Source organism: Muntiacus reevesi, chromosome X (genome assembly GCF_963930625.1).
Source record: "Muntiacus reevesi chromosome X, mMunRee1.1, whole genome shotgun sequence".
Classification (NCBI taxonomy): domain Eukaryota; kingdom Metazoa; phylum Chordata; class Mammalia; order Artiodactyla; family Cervidae; genus Muntiacus; species Muntiacus reevesi.
Window position 1 is genome coordinate 149,252,772 of NC_089271.1, and position 19,739 is coordinate 149,272,510.

At 40.9% G+C, this 19,739-nt stretch overlaps 1 protein-coding gene and 1 non-coding gene across 2 annotated transcripts; one reads left to right on the plus strand and one right to left on the minus strand.

Moving 5' to 3' along the window:
• Positions 1 to 1,270: 1,270 nt before the first annotated feature.
• TRNAC-ACA (transfer RNA cysteine (anticodon ACA)) lies at positions 1,271 to 1,343 on the minus strand. The gene has a single exon. It is a non-coding gene; the product is annotated as a tRNA-Cys (tRNA).
• An 8,675-nt stretch (positions 1,344 to 10,018) lies between these two features.
• SPRY3 (sprouty RTK signaling antagonist 3) lies at positions 10,019 to 19,399 on the plus strand. Its single transcript, XM_065915677.1, has 2 exons — positions 10,019 to 10,290; positions 15,666 to 19,399. The coding sequence occupies exon 2, from the start codon at positions 15,769 to 15,771 to the stop codon at positions 16,633 to 16,635; it is 867 nt and encodes a 288-aa protein (XP_065771749.1). The 5' UTR covers positions 10,019 to 10,290; positions 15,666 to 15,768; the 3' UTR covers positions 16,636 to 19,399.
• Positions 19,400 to 19,739: the final 340 nt, after the last annotated feature.

Here is a 19,739-nt window from a genome sequence, read left to right on the forward strand (position 1 = left end):
CAATCAGCATGCCATATCTAATAATTCACTAAGTCTTTTTTATTCTATATGCTACCTATCAGGCTTTCCTGGTGGCTCAGAGACCCATGTTTGAACCTTGGTTAGGGAAGATAACCTGGAGAAGGGAATGACTACCCACTTCAGTATTCTTGCTTGGAGAATCCCATGAACAGAGGAGCCTGGTAGTCTACAGTTCATGGGGTCACAAAGAGTCAGAATAAGTCAGAATAAGCGAATAAGTGCATAAAAACACCCACATTCTACCTATCATACACTTTTCTTCATCTACACTGTCCTTACCTGGATTCAGGCCACAATCATATCTCATTTGATTTAGTGACAGATTTTATCATAGTTTATGTGTTTACATGTCTATTTAGTCTACTAGACTATAAATAATGAGAGGATAAGACCACTAATTTATTCATTTAACCAGTATGTAATGAGGACCTACTACATGGCATATAGTCACATTCATCTCTGTACTGATCAAGTATATTGCCTGACATTAACTAGGTGCTCAGTATGTTTGGTTTATTGAATTACATTGAAACTTACTATGTTATAGATGAGAAAAATAGAGCCTAGAGATGAAGAATGACCTGCCAAAGTCAAACAGCAGGTGAGAATACTGGAGTTTACATTTCCTTACTCAATTCAGTTTTCTTTTCCCCAGGACCACATTGTCTCTCCCTCCTACCTCTCTCTATAAGTTGTTTTTCTCTCTCTGACTTTTCCATACCATTGTCTCATGGTGATATTGTTCCTATACTTGTTTGTCAGCTTCTGTGGAAAAGAAAATAATTATGACCATCCCTATAAGTTTCTTGGTTAAGAATTTCAGTTTGCTTGGCATTGTTTGCTTATTCTGACCTTCATCACTGTTGAATCAGGATGAAGATAGGCCATCTTTTCATCTGGCACTTCTAAAGAGCTCCTCTTGATTCCGGTCGAGTGTGGATAAAGCTGGTTTCATACAGGACTTGCAAATTCTCAATAGGTTTGAGCTGTATTCTGGGAAAAAGAGAATGAGGAAAGACTTTCAGAATTTGTGCAGAGTAGGTGTTTTATGCAGATAAAATAAGAGAGAATAGGTTATACTTATAGGCTGAGAGAACTTCTTATTTGATTGGGTTTATGGATTAAGACTCCGATAATGATTATGGCATCATATGCAACCCCATGTACTGTAGCCTACCAGGCTCCTCCGTCCATGGGATTTTCCAGACAAGAATACTGGAGTGGGTTGCCATTTCCTTCTCCAGGAGATCTTCCTGACACAGGGATTGAACCCGGGTCTCCTGCATTGTAGGCAGGTGCTTTACCGTCTGAGCCACCAGGGAAATCATGATAATGATAATCACATGAAAATGATAATGGCATCACCGACTCAATGGACATGAGTTTGGGTAAACTCCAGGAGTTGGTGATGGACAGGGAGGCCTGGTGTGCTGCAGTCCATGGGGTCGCAAAGAGTTGGACTTGACTGAGCGACTGAACTGAACTAACTGAATGATTATTTTAGGCACTCTATTGGACTATCATACAAAGTTTTTTAAGTATAATATATTTCACTCCCTACAATTTATTTTTTCTTCTTTTTTCTAGTTTTATTTTTTCTTTCTTTTTATTATTTGTCAAAGTTTAATTGTTTCCATTATTTTTTTCAAAGGGGATATAGTTGCTTTACACCACTTAATGGATCACAGCCTTGTCATGGTGAAGGGGTTTGTGTAACTCAGTGAAGCTATGAGCCTTGCTGTTCAGGGTCAACCAAGCCAGACAGGTCACAGTGAGGCATCCTGACACTTCACAGAATTCCTAGTGAAGAGTTCTGATGAAACGTGGTCCACTGAAGGAGGAAATGGCAAACTACTCCAGTATTCTTGCCTCGAGAGCTCCATGGACTATAGGAAAAGGTAAAAAGATATGACACCGGAAGATGAGCCCCCCAGGTCAGAAAGTGTACACTATGCTACTGGGCAAGAGCAGAGGGCAGTTACTAATGACTCCAGAAAAAATGAAGAGGCTGGGCCAAAGCAGAAATGACACTCAGTAGTGGATGTGTCTGGTGGTGAAAGTAAAGTTCAAAGTGGCAAATAACAATATTGCATAGGAGCCAGAAAGTTTAGGTCCATGAATCAAGGTAAACTGAACGTGGTCAAGGAGGAGATAGCAAGCTTGAATATCTTAGGAATCAATGATATGCTTTGTTCAGTACTTTGAACAAAATGGACTATGGGAATGGGTGAATTTAATTCAGATGACCATTATATCTACTAGTGTGGGCAAAAAAATCCCTTAGAAGAAATGGAGTAGCCCTCATAGTCAACAGAGTCCAAAATGCAGTACTTGGGTATAGTCTCAAAAACAACAGAATGATCTTGGTTTGTTTCCAAGGAAAACCACTCAGCATCACAGTAATCCAACCCTATGCCCCAAGCACTGATGCCAAAGAAGCTGAAGTTGACCCATTCTATGAAGACCTACATGACTTTGTAGAAGAAATTTTTTCTTGGGTTCCAAAATCACTGTGGATGGTGCCTGCAGCTTGTTCCCTGGAAGGAAAGCTATGACTAATATAGACAATATATTAAAAAGCAAATACATCATTTTGCAAACAAAGGTCCATGTAGTCAAAGCTATGATTTTTCCAGTAGTCATGTAGGGATGTGAGAGCTGGACCATAAGGAAGGCCAAACACTGAAGAAGTGATGTTCTCGAATTGTGGCGCTGGAGATGACTCTTGAGAGTCTCTTGGACAACAAGGAGATCAAACCCGTCAAACCTAAAGGAAATAAACCCTGAATCTTCATTGGAAGGACTGATGCTGAAGCTGAAGCTCCAGTACTTTGGCCACCTGTTGCAAAGAGCCAACTCATTGGAAAAGACTCTGATGCTGGGGAAAATTGAGGGCAGGAGGAGAAGGGGGTGACTGAGGAGGAGATGGTTGGATGGCATCACCGACTCAATGGACATGAATTTGGGCAAACTCCAGAAGGTAGTGAAGGACAAGGAGGCCTGGCATGCTGCAGTCCAAGTGGTCACAAAGAGCTGTACACAACTTAGTGACTGAAAAACAACAACAACGGTTGCTTTACAATGTTGTGTTGGTTTCTGCTGTACAATGAAGTGAATCAGCTATATGTATACATATATCCCCTTCCTTTGGACCTCTCTCCATTCCACCTCCCCTCAACCCACCTTTCTCAGTCATTACAGAACACCAAGCTGAGCTCCCTTGCTAGATAGCAGCTTCCCACTAGCTACCTATTTTGTACATGGTAGTGTATATATGTCAAGGTTACTCTCCCAATTCATCCCAACCCCTCACCCTTGTTCACATGTCCATTCACCATGGCTGCATCTCTATTCCTGCCTGCAAATAGCTTCATCTGTATTGTTTTTCTAGATTTCACATATACGTTAATATATGATATTTATTTTTCTCTTTCTGGCTTAACCTCACTCTGTATGACAGACCCTAGGTCCATCCAGGTCTCTACAAATGACCTAATTTTTTTCTTTTCATGGCTGAGTAATATTCCATTGTATATATGTACCACATCTTCTTTATCCATTCCTCTGTTGATGGACCTCTAGGCTGCATCCATGTCCTGGTTATTGTAAACAGTGTTGCAGTGAATGTGGAAGTGTATGTATGTTTTTGAATTATGGTTTTCTTGGGGTGTATGCCCAAGAGTGGGATTGCTGGGTCATATGGTAGTTCTATTTTTAGTTTTTTAAGGAACCTCCATATTGTTCTTCATAGTGGCTGTACCAATTTACATTTCCACCAACAGTGTAGGAGGGTTCCTTTTCTCCACATCCTCTCCAGCATTTATTGTTTGTAGATTTTTTGATGATTACCATTTTGACTGGTGTGAGGTAACACCTCATTCTAGTTTTAATCTGCATTTCTCTAGTAATGAGTGATATTGAGCATCTTCTCATGTGCCTCTTGGCCATCTGTGTGTCTTCTTTGGAGAAATGTCTATTTAGGTCTTCCACCCATGTTTTGGTTGGGTTGTGTGTCTCTCTCTCTCTTATTTTTTTTGGGGGGATATTGAGCTGCATGAGCTGTTTGTATATTTTGGAGATTAACCCCTTGTCAGTTGCTTCATTTGAATATGTTCTCCCATTCTAATAGTTTTTTTTTTTTCATCTTGCTTATGGTTTTCTTTGCTGTGCAAAAACTTTAAGCTTTAATTAAGTCCTATTTGTTTATTTTTATTTTTAGTTTCATTACTCTAGGAGGTGAATCAAAAAAATGGTCTGCAATAATTGCTGCAATTTATGTCAAAGAGTTTTCTTCTTATATTTTTTCTAGGAGTTTTATAGTGTACAGCCTTGTATTTAGGTCTTTAATCCATTTTGAGTTTATTCAGACTGTCTTTTCTCCATTGTATTCTTGCCTCCTTTGTCATAGATTAGGTGACCGAAGGTGGTGGGTGGCTTTATCTCTGAACTTTACGTTCTATAATTTAATAAAATCTAAATAAGCTCAGTACATTTACAAATACAAATATGTAGGTGGCATCTTCTAGAGAAAATTTCTGCTCCTCACTTCTTCAGGCTATGAGTATAGAGGACACTCTCAGGGTAGTTTATAAACATGTTGCTTGCGCACCTTTTTTTTTTCATTTATTTTTATTAGTTGGAGGCTAATTACTTTACAATATTGCAGTGGGTTTTGTCATACATTGACATGAATCAGCCATGGAGTTACATGTATTCCCCACCCCTATATGCTTGCACACCTTTGTATTTTTGTTCATTCTGTTATCTCTGCTTGCAATGATTTTTTGCCACTTTATTTTTTAATTGAATGATAATTGCTTTACAGAGTTTTGTTGTTTTCTGTCAAACATAAGCAAGAATCAGCCGTAGGTACACCCATGTCCCCTCCCTCCCATCTCCCTCCCCATCCAACCTTTCTAGATTGTCACAGATTTTAAATTATTCTCTTATTTATTGAATATTTTCTGAGCATCTACTCTACGTCAGACATTATGCTAAGTTTGAGAGATTCAGTCTTGTTTCTTTTTGCAGGCCATCCTCTTGGCTTTTGTACATGCTATTCCCTCTGGCTGTAATGGCCATCTCATCCATTAAATTTATAGTTAAACATTATCTTTTTAAGGAAGAATTCCATAGCCTCCATAATACTGGATTAGGTGTGTTGCTTCTCTGCTCCTTACCATAGCACTTATCATCCTTTATTACATTTGTTTATTTGGTATCTTTCCTACTGAATTATGAGCCACTTGAGAGCAGGGGTTCATTTATTAATTATATATTAATTAGCATATAGCATTCATCGTTGTTGTTCAGTGGCTCAGTTGTGTCCAACTCTCTGAGACCCCATGGACTGCAGCATGCCAGGCCTCCCTGTCCATCACTAACTCCCAGAGTTTACTCATACTCATGTCCATTGAGTCAGTGATGCCATCCAACCATCTCATCCTCTGTCATCCCCTTCTCCTCCCGCCTTCAATCTTTCCCAGAATCAGGGTCTTTTCCAATGAGTCAGCTCTTTGCATCAGGTAGCCAAAGTATTGGAGCTTCAGCATCAGTCCTTCCAATGAATATTCACGGTTGATTTCTTTTAGGATTGACTGGTTTCATCTCCTTGCTGTCCAAGGGACTCTCAAGAGTCTTCTCCAGCACTACAGTTAGAAAGCATCAGTTCTTCAGTGCTCAGCCTTCTTTATATATATATAGTATAATATCTTTATTAACAATATAGTTAGTACATTTATTTTAAATATTAATTCATTACCATATATTTACTCTGTGGTCCTATAATAAGGCAACAATGAAAACAGCTGAGATGATTTAACCTTCTCACCTTTTAGGTGAGTCACTCGTTATTTAAGTGCTGGTGATTCAAAAACTAAATTTCCTTCCCTTATGAAGTTAACATTCAAGTGGTTGGGAGAGATATTTACTCTGTGCCAGACACTGTTCTAAGCATTTTACATGTTTTAATCCATTTAATTCTCACAACAAACCTATGAGGTATATGCATAAATTGTACTAATTTTACAAATGAGAAACCAAGGTCCAAAGTTATTAAGTAACTTGGTCAAGGTTACACAACTGGCGAGTTGCAGACCAGAGATTTGATTTAGGTCAACCCACTCCGGAACTTAGACTCTTAATCGCTACACCACGGAACCCTCTCATCTGCAAATCACTTCAAGGACTTTTGCTCTAAGCATTCCTGAATATTCTGTGTGGTTATATATTCTGTTGCCTTTGACTATTTTGTTCACTCCTCCTGAAATGCCTCCTTAACATATATCCTGTAGACCTTAGCCTAAAAGTCATTCACTTTAGAAAAGTCCTTGCTTAATCACCTCTCTCCCCAAAAGGCCAGTTAGGTATCTGTCCTCTTCTTTATCATCCTTAATTATAATGTCTTCTCTCCCATTCTAGAAAGTTATTTATTTTAATGTAAACAAAATGTTTATCATATTTTTCTTCACTGATACATCCCCACCCCAGGGCCTGGCACATTGTTCACACAATTAGTGCTTACTTAATGAATAAATGACTTTTGGAAACAAACATGAATATTTTTATTTGTACTTTAGGCTCTTATATTTCTAAATTACTTGTAGTTTCATTATTTTTGATATCAGGACAGTACAATTTTTTATATAAATCAATGTTGAAGCATTACAAGATTCACTATGTGATACCTGACATCTTATTTTACAAACTTGTTAGATTCAGGGTATTTCAGAAGATATACATTCTTAGCTCTTTTGTTAATACTGTGCTTTTCAGGAAATAGGTTTTGACAGATTCACTGAGTTGTCCAAGACCATACAGCTAGTTAGTGACAGTGTTGGGCCTAGAAGCGAACACAGGTCTGCTGTTTCCCAATCTCAGGCCTTTTTTTCTTTTTATAGACACCTTACTGACCTTAATTCGGTTCCAATGGAATTTGGAGATACTATCTCAGCACAGGTCAACTCATCTATTCTAAAAGGAAGTGATTTTCAAAAAATAAATAACTAACCTTAATATACACCAGAAAAAGCACTCACCCCTCCAAATAGTGTCCTTATTGCTATGTTTTAGACATCTCCAATTATAGTTTTATAGTGTGTTAATGACATCTTTTCACACTTTAAAGTAACTAGTTGTTCAGATTATTTGTAATATGAGGGCTCATTCAAAAAATTTTTGAAAGAAGGAAGAGTATATCTAACAGAGTATACTGAATAATGAGGACAGGACATAGTTAGAAGTGTTGTAGAAGTTACAAATGTAAAAATAAATTAGGGTATCTGTAAAAACTACCATAGGGCTTTAGAGCACAAAGGAGTTTTACTAGTCAGAGAAGGAGTCACAGAGGAATTAAGATCTGAAGGTAGAAAATGAATATATATAATTCATGTGGAGGATACATATGAAAAGCTGGACTAGAGATAGCCATGTTAAATGATATCTGAAAAGAGTGAAACAATCAACTTGTCTTATGTTAAGATATGTTAAGGAGAGAAGTGGAATGTATATAGTTGGAGAATAACTTGATTGACAGGCAAAGTAATTTAGACTTAATGCTCTAGGAATTAGAAATAAGTTTTTGAACAAAGGCATAGAGTGTGACAATAAGCCACATTTAAGGAAGATATATTTGGCACATATCTGTTCAGCTTTAAAGCTGGACTTAAAAAAAGGCTTCAAATTAAAATCATCTCTTGCCTATCCTACAGGCTACATTAGTGAGAACAAGTTCTAAATACTGATATCTACTGCTCTTTGAACACTTAGCTATGCCAGACACATGACAAAACTTTTAAATGCAAGACTCTGTTTAATCTATAGGAAACAACACGATCTTGTGAAGTAGGAAATACTGTTAACTCCATTTTAAAGATGAAGAAACAGGATCCAGAGAGGTGAATTGATTTTCCCAAAGTCAGATAGCTCACAAATTGAGGGGCAAAAATGTGAACTCTGATCTGTTCGACCTGAATCTAGTTAGTACAGCTATTGCACGTAGCTGACATGCAGTAAATAACTGTTGAGTAAATGGATGAATGAACATATCAGGAAATCTATCCTTTGCTGCTGATGAATCTACATATTTATTAGTTTAATGGTTTTTGTGATCTTGATAAGCTTAGGTCAATGTTAAAAGTAAGGAAGAGGGTTGAACTACAAAAGAGAAGAATCACATAGGAAAATGTCTTCACTGGAATTTCTGATTGGGTAGAGATGTGGATTTGGTTAGAAATGTGTGTATCTATTTATATATATACACACACACAAACGCATATATATGTATGTATGCGTGCACACACACACATACATACACATGAACGGAACAGTTTGGAGAACCTTTGACACTGCTACGTGCACATGCAGAACCACACGATTTCTTTTGTTTTCTTAACCTTCCTGAGAGGGTGTAAATAATGTCAGAGCTTAAAAGGGACTTTAGCAATTGCCCAATCAGATACCCTCATGTAAATGTAGAGATTGAGGCACTAGAGGGGAAAGTAAATTGCAAAGGTCACACAAGGAGTTAGAGTAAGATTAAGAATTTGAGTTTCCTAACTCACAGTTTGTTTTACTCTGAACTGTCGCCATTTACCATCTCAATTTTATAGATGGGGTAACCAAAGTATCCTAAGAATGTCGATGGTCAAGCTCCTGCTACTTGTCCATTGAAGCAGAACTTGAAATCAGATCTATTTTAAATGTGAGGCTTGTTTTCATTCAAGTGCTTCTGTCTGCATGCCCAGGAGGAAGACATTTTCCTATTGAATTAAATATGCACTGAGGATCATTTCCAGAAAGCTTTGTCCTTCACTTGAAGAGAAAATGGCAAAAGCTTCATTATTTTCTGGAGCCTGGCAGTCCCAAGGAGGCCCCCTGAAGGCAGGAATTTGGTCTCTCTTATTGAATCCACAATACCAAGCACAAAAGATGGCACTGACAAATATTTGCTGGATATATAACATATTCAACCCAGAAAGGGAAAGGAATGGTTCCTCAATGGATGATGGATGGATAATCATTATTAGGGCTCAAAAAATGGGAACGAATGTGCAAAAGAGGTGGGAGAGACCCTGAAACAAAGGGGAAGCGCGGTCTCTGGTCAGCTGAAGCTGCGATCATTCAATCAGGGCTGAAAGGTTCGATAGGACCGCAATTGGCAAAGATATTAAATGAGGACTCCTTAAAATTGTTCCTCTCCGCCCCACCCCCACTCCCCTTTAAATCCTGTTTCAGTCATTACCCAGGGACCGGATACAGAAATTCCTATGGGGAGTTCTAATGGGTCGATTCAATTTCAGCTGGGATGACGCCACTTAGGCAAGCATTAAGAGCTATAGCTCCGGGAAAGCAAATGAGGGGGAAGGCTGGGGGGTTGGGGGGGGGGGCGCGCGGAGAGAGAGGCTCTAACAAGGAGCATTAAATCTCTCCCCTCCCATCCTCCCTTATAACCCATTCACAAGACCTCGAGAAAATGTCTACATTCACAAAACAGCGGGCTCGCCGAGCAAGCTGCACACACACTGCGATCTCATCCCCCCTTCCTCCCGCCTCCAATCACCCCGCAGCTCCGCTCTCTGCGGACGCTCTACCCACGCCCCCGAAGCTACACAAGTCATCGGACCCTAGCGGTATCTCGGGCTCGGTTGAGAGACCCCGGGTCTCCCACCGCAGTTACTGCGGCTTCGGTTCAGCTGTCAGATGGGAAGGGAGACCGAGGCGGAGGCATCAGGGGAGGAGGAGGAGGAGGGGAAGGAGGGAGGAGGGAGGAGGGAAGGGGTGAGGGGCGGGGGAGGGGAAGAGAAGGGGAAGGAAAAGGCTGGAGGAGGGGGAAAAAGGAGGAGGAGGAGGAGAAGGGGGAGGAGAAAGAGGCGGGGGAGGACGAGGAGGAGAAATAGGAGGAGGAGAAAGAGGAGGAGGTGAACAACTTACCCTGCTGAGCTTTCTTTGGGGAATACGTGCATCAGGATTGAGATCTGCATGGAAAATCTACACAAAGTATCTGCTACTACAAGTCCGACTCTGCTCCTCAGCGCCACCGTCTCTCTCTCTCTCTTTTTTCCTTTCCTCCCTTTCCCTTTTCTGTGCTGTGTCAGAAAGCCCGAGACAGAACTATCTCTGTTTCTGGCTCCACTGCCAGGGAAGGAGTTTTCATTCAGACTTTCCGAAGAGAGGTGGAGAAACCTAAAGACTCGGGAGAAGAAGAGGTCCTTTGAGCCAGATGGACCATGAGTTCGACTTCTCTCAGCATGGCTCAGCCCTTGCTTCAAGGTAAGCTGAGCCATGAGCTCAAGACCTCAGAATCCTTTCTATGCAATGCACAGATTGCCATTCATTCCCGTCATTGTGCGTGTGTGTGTGTGTGTCTGTGTATGTGTGTGTGTGTGAGAGAGAGAGAGAGCGTGTCTGTGCACGCGCACAAGCTCAAGCGCATGGGTGAAATAAAATGAAAACCGTTCAAATGAGATTTCAATGAAACAGCCCCTTGCAGAAAACTATCCATGTTGGACATGGCTAAATCGAAAGGGAACTTCGAAATCACTCTTCCTGCAGCCCGATGTCAATGGAATTTCTAGGCTGTTGACCTTAAGATGAATTGTGGGGCTTGCCTAAGCCCTGGGTATCGCAGCCTAACCACCCAAGCTGAGAACGTAGGGGGAACCCGTGCTGAGGCCAGTCTGGCTGCCCAGCGGGCATCCTGTCAGTGCAGGGCTAGTCTCCGATTGGCTCACAAGTCTGGGCTGTGCATCGCTCAGATTTCATCACATCACCTTGCTCTGGGTAGAAATGGCGCAAGCTGACACGGCATAACCCCCTACTTACATTGAGTCAGAGCAATGATTTAGAAATCTTTGGATCCAGGCCGGGGTGTGTGTGCACATGTCTCTGTGTGGCATATGGAAATTTTGTCCAGAGTGAGAACCTGTCAGCATGTCTGGTTAGCCAATAGACGTTTGATAAGACCTAGGACCGTGGTGCATATTCCTTTCCATTTGTCTAATGATCATTGCCACTGGCCTCTGTATGCTGCAAACCCATGTTCAATGAATGGAAAACAGAGCTTGAACTCTTAAACGGAAAATCTATTTTGAAATGCAAACTATTGTTGCTTTTCTGGGTGCATTAGAGCCTCACTGTAACATAATTTGCTATACCAGGTATTAAATCATGTTCCCAACAAGTCAGCTGCACACATACATACAGATAAGGCACAGGCTAGCTTTTTATCCCTAAAGAAGTATTAATCCTGTTCCCTAAACTTCTAAATAAAAATTTCTAAGACTTTGTTTTACCATTCTATCCATTTTGGCCTTTTGCTTGTTTTCTGTTTTATGCCTCTCTAGCTGAGAAACAACCTAGTTAGTGAGTGATCTGGGTGACTTGGAGTCAGAGTTAAGAAGCTGAGTTAGTGGGGAAGTAAAGAACCTGAGGGAAAGGACGCTAATTCTTCATGAAAGACTTCTGAGGCAGAGGAATACAACCAGCAAACCCATCATAAAAATTTAGAGCGTAGGGACAACAAAGGACTTTTCAAACCTTCCTTTAATACCGCCCCCCTCCCTCATTTTGCAGATGAAGAAACAGGCCTGGAACAGAAGTCACTTGCCCACAGTCACCCAGAACTCAGCTTCCTGTCTCTTATAAAAGAATTTGGGGTTTAAAGAAAGATTCCCACTTCTTAAATGAACAACTAGCATTTTCTTCAGGATTAAAAGTTTGTGAATTCACTTGATATTACAAGTTTTCCTTACATGGTTCATCACTAAAATGCCCCTATCTTTAAAAAGGCAAGCTCTTACAGCTGCAAGACTCTCTGGTTGGAAATAAACTGCTGTGTGTCTTAATGAAACTGTGAAGGTAATGAATAGGACTAGGGTAGCAAAGTGACAAGTTAAGAGTTAAATGTGGTGAGAACCTGGCAGCTCCAACAAGATGTATGTGGTAGGAGGGAGGCCCACTCAGTGGCTGAGAGGTTAGTAATGTAAACTATATACAACTTGGTATTTGTCAGGGGGGAGTGCTTTGATAGAGATGCAAATGCTTTTGCACAGAGAGGGATTTTGAGAGAGCAGACTTTGGAACAGTAGAACTAAGAAAACACAGAAAGCCATAGCAGAAATCCCCCTTATGTTTGCTTTTGGTTATTCTGAGAACGAGTGTATATAACAGCAGAGCACAGGAAAAAAAAAAAAGCAACACACCCCAGAGCCGTTACACAGCAAGGTACAAAACAGCATTGAATCCATAGGAACAGGAGAAAACAGGAGCCAGCCTTCTCTTCTCCCTTCTTCCTTGAAATCAAGCTTGAGTCATACCATATCAGAAAGGATTTATCACCCAAATCAAAAGCCTCTTAAGGGGGTTAGCATAGAAGGGCTTTAGCTAGGAAAGTTTGCAATTTAAGTCTCAACATGGCAGCTGTTCGGTTCCAGGGAGAAAAGACATTTTTTCTTTCATTAACAAACAGCATTTCTTGAATGGATTTAGCTTTTGAGTCCCCAAGTTCGCATAAGAAAAGACATTTCTGTTTAGGTTGAACATAGCAAATTTCAGGGCTACAGAAACACTGTTGAGAAAGCTATGAGCACCTGGCCAGAGGGACCGAGATGGGAGTGGGTTTACAATGCATCATTCATTACTGCAGAGGCACTACGTGACAGAAATCACTAGATCCCATCCATGTGCAGCCAAGACTTGTAATCACCTTGGCTCCTAGTTAATAATATGTGATATGTATATTCTCTCTCTCACTTCATAGAATATGGAATTGACCCGCAGCACAGTCCGTTGCTTCACTGTTGCTGCTCACAATGAATGGCCCTTTAATGAGTGGGTTTCTGAATCCTAAACATGCAGGCAGTAGTAGTAGTTTTTCATCTAATCTGTGGGCTGCACAGTCCTCCTGTCTATTTGTTTCTCCACTCCACCCCGCCCCCACTTACCTTCCCCTCCAGTATCTATTTCAGTTCATCCTGTTAGGCAGATTGGATTCAGCACATCCGGAATGGCAAACAATTTATTGTCATTCAATACTGGTTTATCCTCCTCAATATCCTGATTTTACCCAGGTCCTACTGCCCACCATATTGCAGATCTTCCACTCTTCATTCTCAGAAAGATTTTATAGAGCAGGAAGAAACCTTCCGAGTTCATCTCATCAATCCCCTTATCTGGAAGCAAGACAGTAGTAGTTCATCATCCCAGACTGATGCCCAAAGCTTCCTTTAATCACCCAACCAAGTATCTGAACTCTCCAGTCTTGCAGCAGTCTAACCAATATCCAAATACACTCTCTTAACCTAAACACCGTATACCCTTTTGCTGCCAAGATAGAATCCCCTCATGGTTCTGAGTCATTTCTATTATGACCTAAATTCCTCCAAGCTTACCTTTCAACCTTCTGGGCAAATCTCTGAGATATCTAGTAACATCCTTGGAATCCCATATGATTATCTCCTGTAATGTTAAGACCTTGAATGCTTTCCTTTGAGTTATTGATCCTTGGAATTTCCAGTATGTTCAAATCTAGTTTCCTTTGGGAAATCAGTGAGTCTAAAATGCATCCAGCGTATGTATTATTTTTATACAGTGTAAAGGGCTTGAAGGGCCCCACACATTATTTATCTCATCAATAGGGAATACATTTATTTCTTATATAGTTGTCAAAAGACTCTTCCCAATCCTAGACACCCTGCAAACTGGCTGAACAGTGTGTCTTTGTTTATTTGGGTGTTCAAATGAAAACTACCTGTTCCTTTCTAATGCTGGAACTGTGAGTCTTAACAAAGGTACAGCAAAGGTAGAGGTGTAAGACTTCAGGGGGACTGTGAGTCCAACCCATTTTGCTTTTGAATGCCTGGGTAAACAAGGGCATGTTGCCCAGTTTACCCTCAAGGGCTGAAGATTTAGAAGGTATGAAGAGAATTCTTTTGTCAAATTGTATAGTTAAATAATTACAGACCATAGTGGGTCAGAGTCCTTCAAAATCACCTAGGCCACCCCTATAATTATATAGATAGTGGAACTGAGGCCCAAAAGAAGTAAGTGATTTGACAAAGGTTGCATATTTGAGTCTTAGAATCTCCATAATGTTTATCTGCATTTTCTTGTGCTGTATTGAGTAACACTGAAACAAGTAGCTAAAAAGTGAAATTATAGTCAGACTGGTTTTTTGATGTGATGTGGCAGAAAAAGTTATTTTTAACCAAACTAAATCTTCTTTCTAAAAAATGAACAGATGAAAATTCAACTAAATAGGTTTGCTTTGGGATATAACCTCAAAGGCAATGAGTCCAATTGTATTATTAGCCACTGAGTCCTATATGAACTACATCTTTTTTTTCCCTTGCTATTGAGCTTTGGGCACATTTCAGTGTCATGCTTGCTTGCTTATGGAAACCTAATCAAGCACTATCCTCTGTTACTTGTTCCTTTCTATTACTCATTCAAGCTTTCCATCCCATACAGTAGTGTGAGTAATCGATCTATTTTGAGGAGGCCTGAAATCTGATGGATTTCAAACATATACTTTATTCATGCTAGTGTTTCCTAGGTCCTAATGCCTCCAAGATGAGTCTTAGATTTTTGTTTAGGTTTCCTTTTTAGGGTGTTCAGTCTTCCAGATGGTGCAAAACAATAATCTACTGTTGGAACAGTATTTTCCTCGTGATCATCATTATCAGTATGAGGCTCGATCGAATCAGGAGAGAATATATTTTCCAGATATTCAGCTTAGGTTAAATTTTGTATAAAAGCATTGTTGTTCTTTAAGAAAGCCAGTTTATTATATAAGGTAGAGAAAAGCAGTCCAAGCAGATTCTACCTAATAAATCCCATCAGTATAGACTTGACTTAGGGTCGTAATAAGTATAATTACAGGTGATATTTGAATTAATTCAGGTCTCTTCTTTTAAGGTTCCCCATTACCAGGGTTACTCCTGTGTGTACAAAAGTTTGATTCTGGAGTCATGCCGCCATTTAAAAGAATTACCTCCTCAATAAATTAAAGCAGCTTATGAAGTGAGGAGAACTGCAAGATGATTAGTCTTGGATTTTTTTATATTCTTAGGAAGACCTTTTCCCTGCTATTCTATAGATAGTCTAATTTCTGCCCTTTGTGTCTTTGCCATATCTCTGCTATTAATATTATTGCATCTTGCTTGTTTGCCTGTATTCATTGCATCAAACAGTGTCCTTTATCATTTGTTTATTTATGCTTATAAATTTCACTGAAATGAAAGCTTTGATGTATATATATATTGGGTTGACCAAAAAATCCATTTGCGTTTTTCTGTAAAATCTCAAAATGTGACCTTTGCATTTGATAGCTTTATTAGAATTTTGATGCTTAAGGCCTAGATTTCTCAGTTAGGAAACATCTGAATGAGCTAACTGCTCCTATGACCCTAGTCATATGATGAAATACAAAAGGAATCCACAATCAGATCTTTGCTCCCAATGTGCTTTATAGTCTGGATGAGAAGACCAGACATGCCTATAAAAAATAGATGAGGTCAATTACAGAATCATGAAGACTAAAGTGATTTAAGGTAGTGCTGGGGATAGGGGCCTGTGCTTTGTTGGTTTCCTGCAAGGTACTCATGCCTGTGTGTTTTTATTTATTGTTTTTATTCTTTCTCTCCTAGGATTTTCTGATGTGCCCTAAGACCCATGTAACTACAAGGGCTCTTTATCACCATAAGTGCCACCCTGACCCAAAACCACTCAGAACTCAAGAATCGAGGCAAAATGGATGCTGCAGTGACAGATGATTTCCAACAAATTCTGCCTATTGAACAACTGCGCTCTACTCATGCTAGCAATGATTATGTGGACCGTCCTCCAGTTCCCTGTAAACAGGCCCTCTCCAGCCCTTCCCTTATTGTACAAACCCACAAATCTGATTGGTCCCTGGCTACCATGCCCACTGCTCTGCCCCGCAGTCTCAGCCAGTGCCATCAGTTGCAGCCCTTGCCTCAGCATTTGAGCCAGTCTAGCATTGCCAGCTCAATGTCCCATAGTACCACTGCCTCTGATCAAAGGCTCTTGGCCAGCATTACGCCCTCACCTTCAGGTCAGTCCATCATCCGAACCCAGCCTGGAACAGGAGCCCACCCAAAGGCTGATGGTGCTCTGAAGGGAGAAGCTGAGCAATCTGCTATGCACCCCAGTGAGCACCTCTTCATCTGTGAGGAGTGTGGGCGCTGCAAGTGTGTCCTCTGTACAGCAGCTCGCCCTCTCCCCGCTTGCTGGCTATGCAACCAGCGTTGCCTTTGCTCTGCTGAGAGCCTCTTAGATTATGGCACTTGTCTCTGCTGTGTTAAGGGCCTCTTCTACCACTGTTCCACTGACGATGAAGACAACTGCGCCGATGAGCCCTGCTCCTGTGGGCCTGGCTCTTGCCTCGTCCGCTGGGCAGCCATGAGCCTCATCTCCCTCTTCTTACCCTGCCTGTGCTGCTACCTGCCTACCCGTGGATGCCTCCATCTGTGCCAGCAGGGCTATGATAGTCTCAGGCGACCAGGCTGCCGTTGTAAGAGGCACACCAACACTGTGTGCAGAAAAATCTCTTCTGGTAGTGCACCCTTCCCCAAGGCCCAGGAAAAGTCTGTATGACCTTCCTACCAAAGGGATCCGGAGCTTTTTCCTAGCCCCCATCAGTAAAGCATAGGCCTCATCTTTGAAGAAGGGGAGGAGGAGGAAAGTAGCCAAAATTAGGGCTCACCAGTTTCGTTCCTGCAGTGTCAGGGGAATGGTCAAGTACATCCTGGCGCAGGACGCCTTGTTCTTTCTCACAGTATCTATCCCGCTCCACTTCAATCTTTTTATACCCTACCATCTCAGCCCTTATGGCTGTCATGGCCAATTCAGGTGATGTAGAAGCATGAGATTTGGACACTGAGGGCTGACAGAGCCAGCAACCTGGAGGTTTAGGGGCTCCCCAACATGATACCTCTCGATGCAGGCTCTGAGCATCACTCTGCTTTCCACAGTGCCTTTGGAAGCTTTCCTGTTAGATGGTTTTCACAGGTCCATGTGGAACAGTGTTCAATATTCCAGGGAATCTGACCCCTTCTCCCTGTTTACTGCCCCTCTTGTTTGTCTTTTCTCTCTCATTTCCTCCGCTTCTGTTAACTCTGTTTTGTACTCCTTCTTCAATTTTTCCTCTCTCTCTCTGTTTTTTCCTCTCTCCCTACCTTCTTCTCCTTCCTCCATTCTCTCTCTGACTAATCCTTTCTCTGTAGGTATTTCTATTGTGTCCCATCAGATTTATGTCTCCTCCTGCCTGTTTCTCTAACACATCAAGAAGTGCTGTTTTTCCCATTGGTGTTTCCTTTGACACCAAACTTTGCTGTTATACTATTTGCTAATTTTTATTAAGTGAAATTGATTACTGTAATGAACTGATCACTAGCAATAGTGTGTGTGCACTCATAACCACACTCACCAGTTTATGAGCATATGAGGCAAACTTAACTTCTATTTCCAGGTTTAATGAGTTCAAGTTTAACTCCTTTTCCCAGTAATCACCTTAGAGTACTGACAGATTCCACTAGCATGCTGAGTAGGATAGTAAACCAGGATGCTCATAACTTTGTATGTCTGACCCAAGTGCCAAAGGCAGACGTGCTTTATAGCTAAATGAACAAAGCAAAGGATATTACAGAGGTCTGTTCTCTGTTAGAAGCTAACTGCCCTGAGACTGCATGGCTCAGGCCTTAATATTGGACATAAAAAGTCATAAAACTTTAGAGCTGGGAGGAATCTTAACTGTTAATCTAGTTCAATGCCCTTATTTTACAGATGGAAAAACTGAGGCCTAGAAATAGTAAGAGATTTGCCCGAGGTCACACACAGAGTTCATAGAGTTGGGCCTTGAATACAGGCCTTCTGGCTCCTGGTTCAATATTCTCTACACTGCACTACATTAAGTCATGGAAAATTTCTCCTAAGACTCTGTTAACAATGACAGAAAACCATACCCATTCAGTCTTCAGGAATCATGCCAACCTAGGGTGGTGGTCTTTATGCGGGGCATAGTGGGTAGCTAACTCCCTTTCAAGTGTCAAGGCTTCCCCCAGTGGACATCACCTTTGGCTCTGTCATCTTATAGAAGCTCAAGTGTGGAAAAGAAAGCTTAAGGAAGCCCTAACTAAGCTGTATCTTCGCCATTGCACCTACCCTTTGCTGCACACACTGTGTTTGCTGTTGGCTTTGTCTGCAATGGCAGTTGCCTGAGAACCTAAATTTCAGCAACAGTGGAAAACTGAGATGAAAGATGTATAATGCAGAGAACTGACTTCTGTAAAAAAAAAAATACTAAGAGCCTGTGCTGTGATTCGCCTTCAATGGGAAAAGGCTGCAGTGGTGATGGCAGGCTCCTAAGGACTGCTGTTAAAAGACAAGAATTAGATAACAGTTTCCCTCTGTCAGTGAATCCAAAATTCACTAAGGAATTCAAAGATGAAGGGCACTTGCTTGAAACCAAGGTGCTCCAACTTAGTTTAAGACTTCCAGACTCTCTATATCATCATCTCTTTTAAAGTGTGCATGGATATGTATTACAGCGTGGAAAGGTGGGGAGAAATGTATAGTCCTACACAGGGGGAAGGAAAAGGGAACACTTTGATGTCCCCTTCTTGGCTGTATACTGTAGAAATACATGCCACTCAGTCTTTGTTGGTTCTGAATCTTCCTGAAGTGTACTGACATTTGAGCTGCAGAGACCCTCACCTTCACTTTCACCTCCTCTTATAGAATTGCTTTGCTCTATTTTTGTATATATAAATATGTTATTGATGATTATTAATAATGTTAATGATATTGCTGCAAATGGTGCCATATACAAGGTTTGGCTTCTTGGAACATTTATAAACCCAAACCAATACCTGTAACCTCTTATGTTGCTTTCAAGTCCTTCCATTTTAAGCAACTTCTTTTTATCTTCCAAGTCTGCCTGATTGACCTTTGAACTTATCCACCCCCAGAAGCTGGGCCCAGTTCTCTGGGTCACACTGGATGTTGATGAATAGCAACACACACTTCTCCTTGCTTCCGCCTGAAATTTGCTTAAAGCTGAGATATATAAGGATTCTATGACACTAGTGCTTTGTTCTTGGAGCTAAAGTTATTCTATTGATGTTTGCTTATTAGTTTCAGGGCCCAACATAACACAAGTCCCTCCTCCTTGATAGCTAGCTCCTTGATATCTTAATCCTGCAGTCCTTACTCAGGCAAATTATGCACTGCCAGAGGGGCCCTGGGCTCTGCCATACACCCAGAGGCGCTCTTCTCAGTGTATTTCTAAATGGCCTTACACTTGGTAGAAGGAACTGGAGGATTACTCAAATGTAGTTGCAATCTGCAGTCTGCTGAATTTGGGCTTTCATGTGCGTCCAAGTTGGCCTGATATGGACTGCATCTGGTTTACATATAGATGGGTCCTGTTGGGGTATGCACACGGACATGTGAGTGAGTGTGCATATGTAGCCCTTCGGTGATATATATATACACACACACACACACACATATATATATATTTACATATACATATGTAAATATATATTCACACATCTCTATATATTTTAATGTATTGCACATGTATATTTAAAATATATATGAAAGAACTCTAAATCCTACAGAGAGGCTCTGTTTTCATTATTTTTATACTTTGTGTCATGTACTGTATAAACAGGAATATTTAGAGGGTGTTTCCTGCT

Coding starts and splice junctions, on each gene's coding strand:
- SPRY3 (XM_065915677.1), top strand. CDS start 15,769: ATGGATGCTGCAGTGACAGATGATTTCCAACAAATTCTGCCTATTGAA.